Raw genomic sequence first — 17,528 nt, 5'->3', positions numbered from 1 at the left:
CCAAGACCAAACGGGATTTGCATGCATGCACGGGGGAGGAAGCGAGAAATGGAAAATGCCAATGCAATTATGTAGCTGGTCGGTGACTGCTGAGGCCTAGGGGTATAATAAACCGTACCATGCAGAGTGAGACTCTGATCCCGTACTGCTACATCCGTCCCAAAATATAGCTATTTTTAGGATTTCTACCAGTCGAGACTTTCAAACTTTGACTATAGATTGTAAAAAAGTTATAAAGATTGGCAACGTGCAAATGATATGAGTTTATTCATAATGAAACCAATCATTGTGCAACATGTAACCTTTTCTAGTTAAAAGTAATTATTTTTGGAGATGGTTAAGGATGAAAATATTCGACTTTGACCAAACCTAAAAGTTGCTATATTTTGAAGCGGTGGTATAGTCCTGCCCAACCACTACAAGCCTTTGAGTCAAGGTGAAACAAACGCGCGAGCTGATGAGTACACCTGTACATGCATACATGCATGTAGTGGACGCATCATTCATTCAAGATGATAAGTCTTTGTAATCTATTGCCCACAGGTAGGAGATCGCGTCCAGCTAGCCCTTCACCGAGATATCTTCGCCCGGCTTTTTGCTACAAGCCAAGTCGGCACCAGAACATGCGCTGCAATTTGCAAGCAAATCCTCCCTGCCGCTGCATCCTTGTTAAGCATCTTTTTCCCCGCGAACCCATGAGTGGTGGTGGGTGTCTACATAACGCATCTGCACGCAAGCACCTGCGCAAAACATGCTCCCACATATCTCACCACTGAGATTGCATTGTAAATCCACCACCCACCCACACATGCCCAGCGAACAACAACTTGGCATCCATCCATCCCTGCCCTACCAGCATCCAAAACCTCCCCCTGGCCGGCGCTGGCGCCTGCAGGCAGCTAGCCCGCCCGAAAATGTCGGCCCTCCCCTCAGCTAGCTGCTAGTAGTCTCTGCATGCGCTGGCCGCTGCCGCATCTGCCGCATCCACATGTACACGCCCAGGCGGCAGGGTCGTCGGTGTTTTCCACGGTGCACGTGAGGCGCCGCGCGACTTCCCCATGCGCGCGCGCACAGCCACAGCCTATGCTCGACTTGATCCTCCTCGGCCGCGCGCGCGCGCTCCCCTCCCTCTCGCAGCCGCGCGGCCATGACCACGAGCGGCGTATTGGTCCTGGGGTAGAATATTGGCGTCCGGACCGGTCCCGCGCTCGGTTCCCGCGCTCCCTGCCCACCCTTGGCTTTGACCGTCAAACCACCTAGCGGGCCTGCCTTGAGGCTGTCCACAATGGCAAGAGCAAGAGCAAATTTGCTCTTGCCTCGTTTCCCACGCCCTCTCTGTCTACAGTGCCAAACAGTGCATCTACAGTGTTAAACAGTAGATTTACTCCTCCATTTCCTCCTATCGCTGTGGACGGTCTGATGAGGAGGGCAGCAGCGGTGAAAAAGTGAAACAAACCGCGCGTAGGCGAACATGTTTTAACTTTTAACCCCTCCTCGGGTTACGCCGGCCGGCCGTGTGTGTGCGTACGTACGGGGGTTAAATAATACGCGGTCAAAAATACGGGGCGCTCCGCCCCGTCCGTCCACCGGGGTGAGACAAAAAGGTGCCACCGCCTCTGCGACCTCTCTGGACGCCCTTGCAGCAGTGCTGCCTGCTGCTGCTGATAGATGCTACCGGCCAGTTTTCAACTCCCGTCTCCTAGCCTCGCTCACCCGGCTCGTCCCGTCGGTCCGGCCGTCCGTGTAGTAGAAGCCAGCGTGTGCACACTTGGAAGCGTCCGCCCCGTGCGCGCGCACACGTTGCACGTTGGGGGTTGTTTGCCAGTGGCGCGGCTAGTTTAATCGCTCGGCTCGGCAGGGGGGGGGGGGGAGTAGAGTAGTCAAGGAGGACGGCATGAGTGCTCCGGAGAAGGGTTGAAGAAAAAACGCGCGCGTCAGACAGAGCGGGCTCGGAATCGCGATTAAACTTATCGCGGGCACGAACGCGTGTTAGGTGCGGCGAGACCGGCAGCCGGCCTGCCGTGGCCGCCCGTGCATGGGCTGCAGGTGGCAGCCGCCCTGCCGCCGGGCCGGGTCGATCTCTTCTTTCTTTCGCCGGGAGGCAGGCGCTTTTGCTTGGTCGTGTCGTGCTCGCGCGTGCGCGGCACACGGCGGTGAGTGATTCGGTGAACGTTGTCTGACGGCGGCGGGTCGCTGAAATAATGAGACGGGCTGAGAGTTGGGCCGGTACGGGTGCTGCCGGCTCGGGGTCTGCTTGTTCATTGGGTTGGGCCTTACTAATGGTGGTCCGGACACGAGAGCTGGGTCGTGTTTGGTTAAATTCCATAAAATACTGTAGCATCTTTGACCACTAATTTAGAGTATCAAATAAAGCCTAATTACAAAACCATCTCCACAACCCCCGTGTAAATCGCGAGACGAATCTAATGAGGTTTTGACGCGCGATTAGAGGTTGGTACAGTAGCAGCACTGTAGCAAATCATTAATTAATTACCATCATTAGATTCATCGCAAAAAGTTACACCCGTCCCTGAAAAGATTTTGCAAATAGACTTCATTTAGTACTTCATGCATACGAGATTCTCTTCTCGAAAAACGTGACGAAAAATTTTCTACCGAAACCAAACACGGCCTAAGTCGGCTTCTCCAGTGTGCCGACCTCTCTCTTATCGCCCCCGCAGGCAGACGGGAAGGCGGTCTCGTTGAGCCGCCCGGTCCCGGTGCTTCACTGGACGCCCAGGAAACCCAGGGTCCCAGGCGAATCGAGAGGCCTTACCTTGAGCTCCCTCCCCTCCCCCCACCATGGCGTCCGCGTGGTGCCTCTCGGCCCCGGCCGCCGCCGCCGCCCTGCCGGTGGCGCCGGCGCCCGGCGCCATCGGTGCCCCCGCCCTCGCGCGGGCGATGGTCCCCGTGGGGAGGCGGCGCAGGTGGGGCGCGCTCGTGGTCTGCGCGGCCCCCGACGAGGAGAAGATTACGCGGCGGTCGCCCCTCGACTTCCCCATCGTAATTCTCCTGCTCTTTCCCCCCTTCACCGTCTGTTCGCTTGTTGTTTTTAGTGGCTTGTCCTTGCGGGATTGGAGAGGCTCCGGTTGGGGAAATTTTAGGCTAGTTCAGCTGGGCAAGTACGGGATTAGAGGAATTTAGGGACCCAACATAGTAAAATCAGTAGAAATGATACATAGTCTGTTGTCAAAAGGCTCGCCTGGTTTGGTAGGAAGCATCTAGCATGTGATGCTCATTAGCTTCCTGCTGTGGATATTGAGGGAAGAGCTGATTCGTCCTTCATCAATTTTTGAGGGTCTTGCTTGTTCGTGGATCCCTTAATAAGATGCAATTACACAACAATATGCATTTAACTCAACTGGTTTGTTTTACGTTGCATCTGTCAAAACTAGCATAGTTTAATTGGATGCTAGAGAATATTTTGCAAATGGCCTTCCATACGCTTAAACAATCCTAAGATAGCCTTTTACTTGCACAGGTTGTACTGACTACAGGTAATCACTAAACCTAGGAGTTTTCATTTCTTAGTTGTAGTTTAAATGTCGTAACAGTATTCTGTGATGCTGGTTGTTTAATTAGTTTTTCTGGTCTTGTATCTTGTGGTATCTTGCTTGTTTCAAACATGGCATACATAAATTTTCTACCTAGATATTAGGGTACTCTGTACCTCTGTGTTTAAACTTCAAATTCGTTAAAAGTCTATGATAAAAGTGGTAGTTTTCTGTGGCTTAGGATCAGTCATAAGGTCTTTTAGGTAAACTCACTGCCTTGGTTTTGAAGGCCAGACATGTTCTGACCTATGAGCTTATTGAGCCTTTCCTTGCCTCTTGGCGATGTATTTTTTAGTATAATCAAAGTTGGTGCAGACCTCTTGTAATTTCTTTCGCAATGGTTATTCTAGTCATGTTGTGTTTGACACGTCCTCTTAGTCCCTACCAAAGCAATGTCAAGCCTGACTATAGTGATTTATATATGATGTTCCATGTACCATATGCTTTTGCGTTGGCATCAAGGTTAATGTCTGTTGTATATTGAATGTTTCTAGGAATGGGAGAGACCAAAGCCTGGGAGACGACCTGATATCTTCCCGAAGTTTAGCCCAATGAAGACACCATTGCCGCATCCATTACCAGCTGATGATCCTCTGGATGATGATGAAGAAGAGGAAGAGGAAGAACAACCACCTCCGGAGGAACCACAGGAGGATGATCCAGACAAGGAAGAACCTGAGGAAGATGACCCGGACAAGCCAACTGAGTAATTTTGGATGACGTGAGGGCTGTGGTTAGATAGACACTGAGCATAAATTTGCCATACCTTTGGAGCACCGAAGGTTTAGTTCTGCCGGCTTATATAGGCTCTAGACGCATAAGTTTGTAATGACCTCCTTTGAGCTTTCTAAAGCTATCAAAGTTTTGTTCGACGGATTCCTTGTTACAGTGTGATATTTGTTATGACATGTATTCACACCTCTATCTTGGGTAATTGGCGTGTACATTACGATGAGATATTCCTGTTAGATTCCAACAGTGATGCTACTCAGAAAAGTTATGCTCGTAAAAATAGATTCCAACAGTGATGCTACTCAGAAAATAGTATGCTGAAAACGAAAGATACAGCATTTTGGTGCTTCTGAACTCCATATTTTGCCAAACGAAATGTTTTGATGTTGTATATCTATAGATGGTTGCACGTGGGCAACTGAACGTGTCCGGGAGTAGAGCAATCGATCAGATCGTTCTATACTATTTTCCTTTTACATGTTCTACTAAAAGTTAATGCACAATAGGTATTCTCCATTGTTATTCTAGGTTATAAAAGAGAAGCGATCATACATCAGCAGTCAAATCTCGGTATACTCTATTTCCTTGGTCATTCTTGTATTCATGAACTTAAAGTTTATACATAGAAGAAAACCTACAAAATTTCTCTCCCGTATGCAGGAGCAAACAGCTGAACAACGCTATTTTGGTTAAAGCACACTGGCCCCTCTCAGTTAAACACCAATATCTACTTCCATTTGATCTGAGATGCCTACTTTCCTTTGATCTTGCAGTAGGCATACAATCCAGAGCCCAGGAAGCCTAGGCCTTGCCCAATAACATTGAGCTGCCATACAAAACACGGGTTAGTACTCAGGATGGGATTAAAGAGTTAATGGCATGCAAGAAAAAAGCTCAAAACTTACCAGATCAAAAGGCAGACCACCAAAGAGTACCCAACCGATCCCAACTGTGAAGAAATCCTGCAGAAATACAAAAATGAACACCACTAGATAATATTTTTATAAATGTTCGGTAGAGTGGAATAACTTGACAATAGGCCTACCTTCAAGTTACCACACATTGATTGTGTGAGTGCAGAATTCAGGATCGTATTCCAGAAGATGGTGTAGTTCAGCAGAAATGCTAGGATGCATGAAAATAGCAGCACAGCCTACAAGTGAAAATGGATTATTAGCGGCATGCCAGCATCCATAGCGTCACATCAAAGGCTCTACATGACAAGACGAATTATTTGGCCCTACTCACTATTTTAGCAAGAGAAGAATCATACTTTTTTTGTCTGCCTGTTTTGAGCACTAAATTAGCACAAAAATCACAAATTAACATGTAAAAGTGACCTCGATATCATCTATATCTATACAATAGTAACACAATAGTAACACATGCTGTATCCTTAGAACGATTGAAAGAACTTCGATGTTTCAAAACTAGAGACAGCCAATATCAACAAATCACTTTGGAAGAGGATGAAGTGTGTTTCCTGTTGTGGTATTATAAATAATTATACGTAAATTTAAAACATGATTGATGGTAATAGAGGGTGGTATTATCAAAACTTACCAGCGCCACTGCACCAGCAAAGCTAGTGGTAGTGTACTGTTGGCTCAGACTATGTGACTTACACCCAAGATAGTGATCAGATGTTAAAGTAACATGCACAAGCAAAGCTAATTTCTGGGTCCGAGTGCTTTTAAAGATAGTGGAAAGAAACAGATCGAAGTGGTGTAAGCGAAAATTCGAGATACAACATGAGTCCAAGGATTAACTGGCTAGCGGCTAACAAATTGACATGATGTGTGTTTTTGACGTTTGTATCTGCATCCTCAAAAACTGACAACAGAAGGTTGGCAATGTAAAAATTAGCTTTTAGTCCATAGTGTTACCTGAAACCCAGGGGACTGAAGGTACGGAAATTCCATGGCCCTCTTTAGGTCACCCTGGATATATGTCAAGAACAGTACTGAAGGTCCACAGACAAGTCCTGAAATACAGACAGACAGGATATAAGACTTTAAAGCATATGAAGTTTGATCTGAAGTTAATGGAAACCAAAATAATACCATTGCACCACATCAGGCCAAAGCTATTGAGACCACTAGATTTTCCTAGAAAAACACAAAACATCTGGTCAGAAAGATTATCTAAGTTGAAACGACAGTATAAGTTGGAAAAGGCAACTGCTTTACCTATACGGTTTATAGTAGCAAGATAAACAGCAGTTGTAATGTTGGCCACAAAGACAATGGCATACCCACGAGCATCAAATGACAAGTCTCGAGCTCCAGCAACAAACGCTCCGAATACGATCAAAGCCACACTGATAATGGAACATAACAGATTCAGAACATTAAGAAGTCCTGAAAGCATTCAGCATAGCAAATGCAGTACCCAGATAAATGAGTAGAGGTACAGCAGTAGGCACAGGAACTTATTAATACTAGATAGAATAAATATAATTATATAAATCAAAGACTTCTGAAAAAATGATAATGTGCTGAAATATAACACTGACTAGGACATTTGTGGATCAAATGAATGATGCTTATATTAGCTAACTACTGGATACAATTCATTTTAGAACATGCTTAGTGCTAACAATATTGAGATTGAAGAAAACAAACCATATAAATGCCTATACATTTACCTGCCTATTATGGGTGGGGTGTGCTTCTGCTTGGCCAAGAAATACTCCATGGTCATGGTAAACACTACTGTTGTGCGCCGAAGAGTTGTGTACATAGGAATGTTGACTCCACGGACAGATTCCATTGAAGCTAGCTTTTTACCAAGAATGGAAACACGAGCCAGAAATTAAAGTGATTAAGCATTAAGCAATGCATTATACAGTTTAATTAATTTGTAAGTAAGGGAGTCAGCATACCATGTAGAGTAAATAAGCCAAAGAAAGAGGTGTGGTGCGCAACAATATCCTAAAGGGCACAAAGAATAGTGAATCAGAAGGCACTGATGGATCACTATTTGTGAAGGAGATGATCTTTAACCGTCTTAGAACATAAAGAAGACATGTTGAGCACACCATCTGCACATATTTGCCAAGTGTTATGAAAGAAAGAAGTACACAAACAAAAGAATAAAGATGCAAACAAATTTAATCAAAAGACATCTAAAGACAAGGAAGGTTTTATAAAGCCATATTCATCAACAGCTACCTCAAGATCTGGGAGCCACTATTTCCAAAGCAAGATCAAATGTGAAATCAAGCAAGAATTGGATCATTCTCAATATAAAACTAAAGATGACTTGGATGTTATTTGAATCTACCATGGGTTGACTAGCCCAGGCTTTCAAATTTCAAATAATAAATTAATAAAAAAAAGACTTAGAGAGGAACATATACAGTCCCCACTTTTCCCCAGGCAGTTTGGTTTCTTGAACTTAGATGTTGAATTCTAGCAGATCACCCAGGTACCATCACAAATGAGATTCCCATCTGGACCCCACAGGAATACTGCTCATCAGTTCCAATTTAGAACAATCCTGGGTGGGATTTGTTCTTCTGGTGTCCATTGGAAAATCAGTTACCAGTGGAAGATCCATGCAACATTAAGAACTTGTAAGAAAGCGTTTGCAACAAATTCTTTGGAATACAAACATGAAACTTCTATGTGCTCTGTTGTGAAGTTGAAATTCTTAGGTGAAACATTCATCCAGAAGAAACACAAGAAGCATGCACACCACAGATTTTATCAGAACACATAAAGTACCTGAAGGAGTGTGATGACATTTGCACAAGGGAAATTATACGAAGATAGAGCTGCTTTGTTGAACATCACTAGCAACACTGCAAATCAAAAAGTCAACAAAATGAGTACAACAGTGTCTGAGATCTCAAAATAGAAAAAGAAACAAAACCAACACACTCCCCATTTTCCCAAAATTAAGCAACTGAAGCAAACCAAAATTAAGATCCAGTGGTTATTCAAGTAAAACTGGCTATGATGCATTTTGCCCTACCACTTCAACTGGTATTATCAGCAAAAATGATGTCCCATTTCACAGCAGCGATTGCTTTAGATGAATGATTTTGAATGCAACAGTGGATTGCAGTGCAGTGTAAGTCATGAATATAAAATTGCTGTGCAGTTTTAGTCATGAATCCAAAAGGGGAGAAGGGTATGATGAGTCACTCGAACATAGCCATCCCAATTATGATAACCCATTCACTGTTCTACAACCTCCAGTAAACACAGATAATAAATGCATTAAGTTTATCTGAGCAACCCAAAACTCATTTGTCGCTTATCGATAACTCATAAACCCTCCACACTCAATTTTTCTTGAAAGAGAAAATGGTTTACTGATTTCTCTCGTGTTTTTCCTCAGTGGGACCACCTTACTTTCTTCTAATTCTTCATGCAAACAATGACAAATGGGAAGGTTTCAGTTCAAAAGGCTAGTTAGTTAGTTAGATGATGACAATGATGTGCCTGATCTATCGAATAGCTATTCTTATCCAATTGTAGCACCACACAAACAGGGAATTGAAGCTATTTACATCCTATAATCAGCACCAAACTAACAAGTACATCATATAACAGGGGACCATGCTTCCTAACAGGCCTCCGTCTGATTTCTGTTTGACACAGGTGCCACCCAGATATCTTACTAACTTCACTGATGACCTATTACATTCTCAATTGTATCCCAACAGGATTCAAGGGCCATGTTATTCTACAAGAGTGCCCAAGTAATACACATAGACCTACTCAGGCAGACAACGGGGCACAGTATTTCACACATTCACTGATTCACCATGATGGCAGATCCAATTATCTGAATGAAAATAGCCCGGATCCTACTTTTAGAATTTCACAAAAATGTACGGAGTATGTACTATGCACTTTCCGTATAACCCGTAGCAACCGAATTACGAAAATGGTCTGCTCCCAAAAGTTCGGTCGTGTTGCGGAAAAGCTCAAAACCCAAGTCAACCATCCTGCACGAACCCCCCAAAAGGCTAGTAGCTGAATTCGACAGAAGGAGTGACGAGTAGCACAAGCAACAAGTCCCTCACACGTGATGCAGGTGCTCTCCCGAGTCCCGACCCCAAATTCGCTGAACCCGACGAACAAAGCAACACGACCCCAGCCGCGACCAGTTACCGCACCGCCGCCGAAGGAAGCAGCCAAAACCGCCCGGGAGGGCGCGGATCGGGCGCGGCACGTACCTGAGCACGCCATGTAGGAGAGCGCGGCGACGGCGCCACGGCGGGTCATGGCGGACCCCTTGAAGAGCGCGGCGTCCTCGCCGGCCCCGCCCCCGCCGTTGCCCTTCCCGTCGTCCGCCGAGACCGGCAGCAGCGCGCCCCTCTCCCCGCCGCCCTTCGCCATCTCCGCCCGGGACGCCGGGATCCCCTCCTCCCGATCCGCCTCGCCCCCTCCCTCCCGCCCGCCCGCCCGCGAGCACGCCGAGGAAGAACGGAGACGAGAGGAGCTGCCTGGAGGATATTTCGTCTGTCCCCTCACCCCCACTTGGCCCCTGGCTTGCCCGATGCAGAACTGGCCGTTTTGTTCGCTGCGACGCGCCGCGCTGGTAACGGGTGGGGTGCCCTGTCTTGCCCAGGGTTCACCAAACCGGCCGGAACCGGTCCGGTTACCGTGGTTACCGATCTAACCGGCCCGGACCGGTTCCGGTTCCGACCGGTTTTAAACCGGTCCCAATTCAAATTTTAAATTTGAATTCTAAAAAATAGAAAAATTCCAAAAAAATCTTAAAAATACTTCAAGTTGCGACGAATTTAATGATGTCAAATTTTTTCAAATATTCGTTCATTTAGTATACTTTGCGAGCATTTGAAGTTAAACAAAAAAACGTGCATACAAAAGTATACAAATGCAATGTAAAAGTAGTAAAAAAAGGTTGGAGGGTTCATTTAGGCTAAAACATGTTATACAAACATTCATTTAGTATACTTTGCGGATATTTGAATTTAAACAAAAAAAGAAAAAAAATTGAATTTAGCGGGTTACCAGTCAAACCGACCGGTAACCGGTCAAACCGGACCGGTAAACCGGTCTAACCGGCCGGTTAGCCGTTCGAAACCGGTATAACTGCGGGTTTTGAATTCAAATTTGAATTTGACCGGTTTTTACCGGTAACCGATCAAACCGGACCGGTTAGCCGGAACCGGGCGCCGGCGGTTCGGTCCAAACGGTCGGATAAAAAAACCCTGGTCTTGCCTGGCTGTCTCGCTCTCGCCCCGGCGACCGACTGACTCGGCGGCGCGGCGGTCACCGGTCAGCGGCTCGGCTGCCCGCGGAAGGTTCTGCCGCGCCCGCGCCCGCGCCCGCGCCTGCCAAGGCTTGCCCGGCCAGCGCGGCGGCTGCCTTTTTATCGGGAGCGAACGGGACGGGGAGGTGCGCGCTTTGGCTAGTTGCCTGGCCTGCCTCTCGCTGTCACGTTTGGTTACTTCGCGCGTGTTGGTCACATCGCGATCGCGTCGGGATCACAAAGCATCGGACGGGAACAGGGGCCGGCCGCCAGTAAAGTGTGCGATGTCGCCCCGGGGCACTGACGGCGCCGAGCCGGGGGACCCCGATTAAACAAGCAAATCCTGGGGGGAGGGGATGAGATCCAGCGATCCACCAGCCGGGATACGGTGGCGCTGTGCGTCGCCGATCTGATGGGATGCGCCTAAAGGAAAGGGATACTCGTGCTGCGTCCGATCCGCCCGAGCAAAGGGCCTGCAGGTTCAACGGATCGAGGATCAGATCAGCGATAGCATTCGGTCGTCACTCAAAAGGGAAGTAATTGGAGGATACGGATATCGTTTGCAATTTCTTTCCTTATTATTATGGATGGATATGGAGATTGCGCATCCACTGTGCCGTCGTTGTTTCTTAGGAGTAACGCGCAAGGAGAGAGAGATAGAGGTGCATCCCCTGATTGTCCGCGAGCGCTTTGTCTGCTGCTTAAAATAAGCATTAAGAAAGAAATCGAGAACCAGGTTTAATTTCGCCAGTCGAAAACTTTTATTTACTGGTGGCTTAAAATATGCGCTCCAAAAGCTGGAAGCAAAAATCAAGGTTTAATTTTGTTGCTTAGGAACTTGATTCGCTATTTAATTTCAGCACTCAAAAATCTTGAGGCAAAATCAAGGTTTAATTTTGTTGTTCGGGAACTTGATTCGTTACCTAATATAGGCACTCCAAAATTTTGAGGCAAACCAAGGTTTAATTTTGCTGCTAAAGATTTCATCAAAAAAAATTACTGCTAAAGAACTTTTGTTGCTTAAAAATCTTAAGCAAATGGTTCAACTTTGCTGCTCAAGAACTTTAGTTGTTTCTTAATATTATCAAGAAAAAAATCTTCAAGACAAATCAAAAGTTTAATTTGGACGAAATTTCAAATACTACGCTAAGTCACTTCTTGTTGCATTTTGTTGGGAACACCACCTTCGGTCCGGTCGCCGAAGGAGCGCGAAGATAAGAAGGCACGCTGGGCTGAAGCCAAGACCGAGGGCGAGCAAAGAGGATGCCGGTCTTCGCCGACCTTCGGCTCGGAAGCTGAGGACACGCGAAGATGGAACAACGCGAGCATTAAAGCGAAGAACGAGCGAAGGACGTCATGGTCTTCGTCGGGTCAGCCGAAGATAGCACGAAGCCCCCGAAGGTGGTGATGGCCAGGTTAGCAAATGTTGACGTACGAAGCCGGGCCCAAGAAACAGTAGAAGTCCAACTGTGATCCACTGTATGATGTAAAAATACAGCCTTGTCCTTAGAATATTCCAGGAATATAATTGTTGGAGGGTATTATAGTGTAAATTACGGGGATTGGTAGGTGAACCGTCACCTATAAATACCGGATCTTGTACATTGATGTGACAGATTGAATAGAGAGAGAATTGCCTCCTACTTGGTTATTGCGCATTTTTCCTACTGTTGTAGTGTTTGTCCGTCCCGGAGACACTCTCCACCAACAGTTTGGCGACCACCCGTCGGTTCGATACACCACATGGCGGCGACGAAGAAGAAGGGAACCACAGGAGCCACTTCGGAGGACACGACGATGACGACGATGACAACAACACCTTCGCAGGGCGAAGCGGCGGCGACGTAGGCCAACGGGAACAACAGCGACGGCGTCTCCGTCGATACCATCGCAGACGGCCAGCTTGAAGTCAACCTCCTCGACCTCGGTGTCTCAGCCGAAGACATTGCGGCGATGCGCCGCATCGACGCTCGCATCGAAGAGGCACGAAGGGCTCAACTGCAGGCCTCGGAAGCAGAGCCTTCGGAGCGACAGATGATAACAAGAGTGAAGGGGAAGGAGACCATGCTCACCGAAGCAGAGCGTCTGGAGCAGTACAACAAGTTGAGGGAGGAGGAGCTTCGCTGCAAGGCGCTGCAAGAAAAGCTATGCGCGCAACGTTTGCAGCTTGAGAAAATGCAAGCACCACAGCCGCCGCCGCCGAAGGAGATGGCCGCGACCAACCCACAGCAACACGAGCCACCAAGGGTCCGCTCAAGAATCATACCAATTGAAGAGATCTCTGACCGTTCCGAGTCGGACGGCGAAGAGCACTGCCGGAGAAGCCATCAGCGAAGAACACCACTATCCGAAGAACTGGAGGAAATACAATGGCCTCATCGCTTCAATCCAGCAGTGCTGCCATAGTTTGATGGGGAGTCAGATCCCGAAGAGTTCCTCCTCAAGTACGAAGCTACAATAGAAGCCTTAGGAGGAGGAACCACGTGCAAGGCGAAGGCACTCGTTCTCGCACTGCGAGGCCTGGCCCAGCGATGGTATGCAAACATACCACCAAGGAGAATATTGTCATGGAACCAGCTTTGCTCAGAGTAGCGTGCAAGTTTCCGAGCCGTAAGGCACGACGAAGTCACATCATGTGATTTCTACAACTTGAAGCAAGGATGCATGACTCTACAGGAGTACCTTCAGAACATCATGAAGCTTCGCACAAGAGGACCAAATGTTGCTGACCAGAGCATCATCGACTCAGTGGTGAACGGGATCAACCTGGGCCCATGCTGAGAATACATATTCCGGCGCAAGCCGAAGACAATCACTAAACTATTCGAGATAATGCAAGAATATTGCATATCTGACAGAGCGAAGAGGAGAAGGCTCGAGGAGAAGAACGAGCAGAAGAAGTCACGAAGCAGCGAAAGGTCCCACTCAAAACTGTGGCACACTGATGAGGCGAAGCACAAGAGAACAGTGAACAACGTGTCCGAAGAAGAACCCCGAGAGTCCAAACACCATCACCGAGGGAAGGACGAGAGGGACCATCACGAGGAAAGGTCCAGCCGCGATGATCGTCACCATCGCGAAGAGCGACACCAAAAGAATCGAAGAGACAATGGTGGCCGAAGAGAGAAGACCCCTTTTTGTTATTTCCATGGCAAGGACAAAGGCCATTAGACAAATGAATGCCCCTTCGCCATTGAGAGGAAAGAAGAGTTTGATCGGCTAAACTCCCAGCCAGCGAAGCTAGTTAATCACACCTCGCAGGTGCCGCAACAATCTTCGACAACGGCTACAACTTGGACCCCCACACCAAATTGACCGGTGTCATACCCGGTCTGCAACTACAACCCACTGCCATACGTGCACCAGGCACCACCTCCGCAACAGCCAGTGCCAATGCTACCCCCTCCGCCTTACAGTCAAACATGGTCGAGGAGGTCCATGCCACAGTCTTATGACCCAGCAAGTCTACCCCCGCCTCCAAAGCTCGAGCCAGGGCAGATACCAGAAAGAGCAAACGATGGACCCTCCCGCAGCAGGGTTAACATCATCAATGCCATGTCCGGAGAATCCAATGAACCAATGCTTGAGACGAAGAGACAACGCAAAGTATACTTCAGAACTGTCTCTCATGTCAGCGAAGGCAAATGCTTCCGAACAACTTGGTCACATGTCCCAATATCCTTCACACAGGTAGATCTTCGGCTGCAACACTACCCACATAATGGCCCCCTCGTCATCAGGGCTAACATCGGCAAGAATTCAGTGCACTTCGCAGGGAATGATGTAGGGAGAATCTTGGTGGATAATGGGAGCTCCGCAGACATCCTCGTATGGCAGTGCTTTGTCAAAATGGGCCTCACAGAAAAAGCCTTGCAGAGGTCATAGTACCCGCTCATTGGCTTCGGAGGCAAAAGAATCGAAACTCTAGGCAAGATAGAGCTCAACGTCACATTCGGCGAAGGCACAACACAGAGAACCGAAGCAATAACTTTTGATGTGGTCGACATCAACTACCTTAACAATGCCATCTTCAGCCATAACACCTTGGTCAAATTCGTAGCAGTAATCAATCAGTCGTATTTATGCATGAAGCTGCCCCCAGCCGGAGGAGTAATCACAGTCTTCGGTAACCAGGAAGAAGCAAGAAGGTGCGAAGACAATGCATCAACCGCAAACAAGAATGTCTATGTCATTGAAACATCGGATGAGGACACCGATGCTGCAAACAATGAAGAGCCATAGGAGTCAGGAGGAGTATCTCCGGCAGAACATACGAAGAAGGTACCCTTATGCAAAGATGTGCCCGACCGGATGGTAATCATCGGAAAGGGGCTCGAAGAGGCTGAAGAGGCCAGACTCATACAGTTCCTCCGCAACAATCAGGATGTGTTCGTTTGGTCCTCATTAGATCTGCGAGGAGTCAGTCGAGCGGTCATTGAGCACACGCTCAAGGTAAACCCGAAGGCGAAGCCAGTAAAGCAGGGCCAAAGGTCAATGTCCGAAGAAAGGCAGAAAGCAGCTCAAGCTGAAGTGTAAAAATTGCTGGACGCAGGCGTCATCCTCGAAGTCCAATATCCGGAATGGCTGGCAAGTGTTGTCATGGTGCCGAAGAAGAACGGGAAGTGGCGAATGTGCATAGACTTCACAATCCTCAACAAGGCATGTCCAAAGGATGAGTACCCACTACCGTGCATTGACACCTCGGTCGATGCGGCAGCTTGCTCGGAGATGCTCAGCATGTTGGATTGTTTCTCCGGCTATCACCAGATCTTCATGAACAAGGCAGACGAAGAAAAAACGAGTTTCACTACTCCCTTCGGGACATACTGCTACGTGAGAATGCCAGAGGGCCTTCGCAATGCCGGATGCACTTTCAACAGAATGATCAAGAAAGTACTGGGGGATCAATTGGGGGAGGAACATCTCTGCATATGTCGATGATGTGATTGTCCGAAGCAGGAAGAAGGAGGATCATATTCATATTCAAGACCTTCGCGAAACATTCGCGAACCTTCGCCGCCATGGCCTAAAGCTGAACCCGGAAAAGTGTGTCTTCGGCGTTCGAAGAGGCAAATTGTTGGGCTGCATGATTACTGAAAAGGGAATCGAGGCAAACCCGGAGAAGATCGAAGCCATTAGGCGGATGAAACCGCCAACCACAAGAAAGGGGGTGCAGAAGTTAACGGGCAGGTTGGCATCGCTGAACCGATTTATCTCGAAGTTAGCGGAGAAGTGCCTTCCATTTTTTAAAGCACTGAAAGGCTCCGGCAACATGGAATGGGGCGAAGATCAGGCGAAGGCCTTCGAAGACCTCAAGCAATATATTGAAAAATTGACAGTCATGTCCAGCCCTTCAGAGAAAGCGGAGTTGTTGTTATACATCTTCACATCAGGCGCAGTCGTAAGTGCTGCTCTCGTCGAAGAGCGCACGATCGAAGGGGCATTGACACAGGTGACCATATACTTCGTCTCCGAAGCCTTAAACGGATCAAAACTGTTGTATTCAGAAATGGAGAAGATGACATATGCGGTCGTCATGGCAGCACGAAAGCTTCGCTATTACTTCCAGAGCCACAAGATCAAGGTCCCGACCTCTTTCCCACTTCGGGACATGTTTGAAAATAGAGAAGCCTCTGGCAGAATCGGGAAATGGGCTACGCAGTTAACCGAACACACCATTGACTTCGTCTCCAGATTCACAATCAAGTCAAAGGTCTTGGCAGATTTCATCGCAGACTGGACTCCAGCTACACCTTCGCAAGAACAGCCGAAGATAGAAACAATATGGCAGCTCGAGTGTGATGGGGCTTATCAGAGAGACAGAGTAGGGGCTTCGGCAGTATTGACAGCACCTTCGGGGACACAAATGAAATATGCAGTCAGACTAGACTTTAAGGGGTGCACTAACAATGTCAGAGTACAAAGGACTTCTCTTGGGTCTTCGGAAAGCAAGAGCGCTGGGCGCGCGAAGATTATCAATAAGGTCTGATTCAGAATTGATCACAGGCCACGTCAATAAGTCCAACAGAGCACTGAACCCGGAATCGGCGAAGTACTTAGCAGCAGTGCGAAGTATGGAGAAATATATTTTCTCGGGTTCAGTATACGTAGTTTTTCTAGAACGAAGAACAAGCAAGCCGATCAGCTGGCGAAGGTAGCAGCACAATGTGATCCTTTGCCGTCGGATGTGTTCTTTGAAACATTGAAATAAGCCTCCGTCAATTGTGCCGAAGAGCTAGCAAAGTTCATCAACGCGATAACCAGCGAAGACTGGAGGGCCACCATCATGGCCTACCTTCGCGGACACTTCGTCCCGGAGGACGAGAAGGAAGAAAAGAGGATGGCGCTTCGCGCCCGAAATTATAGAATCATGGGCGAAGAGCTATATTGAGGGGGGGGGTTTCTGCGCACCACTCCTAAAATGCATTTCGCGAGAAGAAGGCAAACAGCTACTCGAAGAGATACATGCAGGGATGTGCTCTTCGCACATCGCGACGAGGCCCTAGTAGGCAAAGCTTTCCGCGAAGGATTTTACTGGCCTTCGGCCGTTGCGGACGCCTAAGATGTGGTTCGCACATGCCCAAACTGCCAAAAGCATGCCCCATACAACAAATTTCCACCAGACAAAGTGCAGCTATTGCCTCCGGTGTGGCCCCTTGCGCGATGGGGCATTGATATTGTTGGGCCATTACCTACAGCCCTGGGGAACTATAAGTATGCCGCTGTGGCAGTTGAATACTTCTCCAAATGGGTCGAAGCCAAGGCGCTCAGAGACATCATGGCTGGAGCCCTATAGAAATTCTTCTGGCAGAACATTGTCTTCCGCTTCGGGGTTCCGAAGAAGGTTACAGTGGACAATGGCAAGCAGTTCGACTGTGCAACTTTCAGGCAGTTCAGCACCCAGCTGGGCACTAACTTATGCTTCGCTTCGGTCTACCACCCACAGTCAAATGGCGTGGTGGATAGGGCCAACGGCATCATTTTCGTAGGCATCAAGAAAAATATCAC

General features: G+C 47.8%; 2 protein-coding genes and 1 long non-coding RNA gene across 3 annotated transcripts; 2 read left to right on the top strand and 1 right to left on the bottom strand.

Annotated features, from left to right (window-relative positions):
- The first annotated feature begins 2,668 nt into the window (after window positions 1–2,668).
- On the top strand, window positions 2,669–4,550 carry LOC120708428 (cell surface glycoprotein 1-like). The gene is made up of 2 exons (XM_039993671.1): window positions 2,669–3,003; window positions 4,049–4,550. Exons 1-2 carry the CDS (start codon window positions 2,803–2,805, stop codon window positions 4,262–4,264), a joined length of 417 nt encoding a protein of 138 aa, XP_039849605.1. The 5' UTR covers window positions 2,669–2,802; the 3' UTR covers window positions 4,265–4,550.
- On the top strand, window positions 3,010–3,964 carry LOC120708436. Its single transcript, XR_005689370.1, has 2 exons — window positions 3,010–3,757; window positions 3,933–3,964. It is a non-coding gene; the product is annotated as an uncharacterized LOC120708436 (long non-coding RNA).
- Window positions 4,551–4,782: 232 nt separating the features above from the next.
- On the bottom strand, window positions 4,783–9,795 carry LOC120708419 (UDP-N-acetylglucosamine transporter UGNT1-like). The gene is made up of 10 exons (XM_039993661.1): window positions 9,478–9,795; window positions 8,015–8,091; window positions 7,171–7,329; window positions 6,934–7,067; window positions 6,476–6,606; window positions 6,350–6,394; window positions 6,173–6,270; window positions 5,332–5,439; window positions 5,192–5,248; window positions 4,783–5,112 (listed from the first exon to the last, which is right to left on the bottom strand). The coding sequence occupies exons 1-10, from the start codon at window positions 9,638–9,640 to the stop codon at window positions 5,038–5,040; spliced, it is 1,047 nt and encodes a 348-aa protein (XP_039849595.1). The 5' UTR covers window positions 9,641–9,795; the 3' UTR covers window positions 4,783–5,037.
- Between the last annotated feature and the right edge of the window lie 7,733 nt (window positions 9,796–17,528).

The sequence above is a fragment of the Panicum virgatum genome, chromosome 1K (assembly GCF_016808335.1).
Source record: "Panicum virgatum strain AP13 chromosome 1K, P.virgatum_v5, whole genome shotgun sequence".
NCBI classification, from domain to species: Eukaryota; Viridiplantae; Streptophyta; class Magnoliopsida; order Poales; family Poaceae; genus Panicum; species Panicum virgatum.
This window is presented reverse-complemented; position numbering and strand designations above follow the sequence as displayed.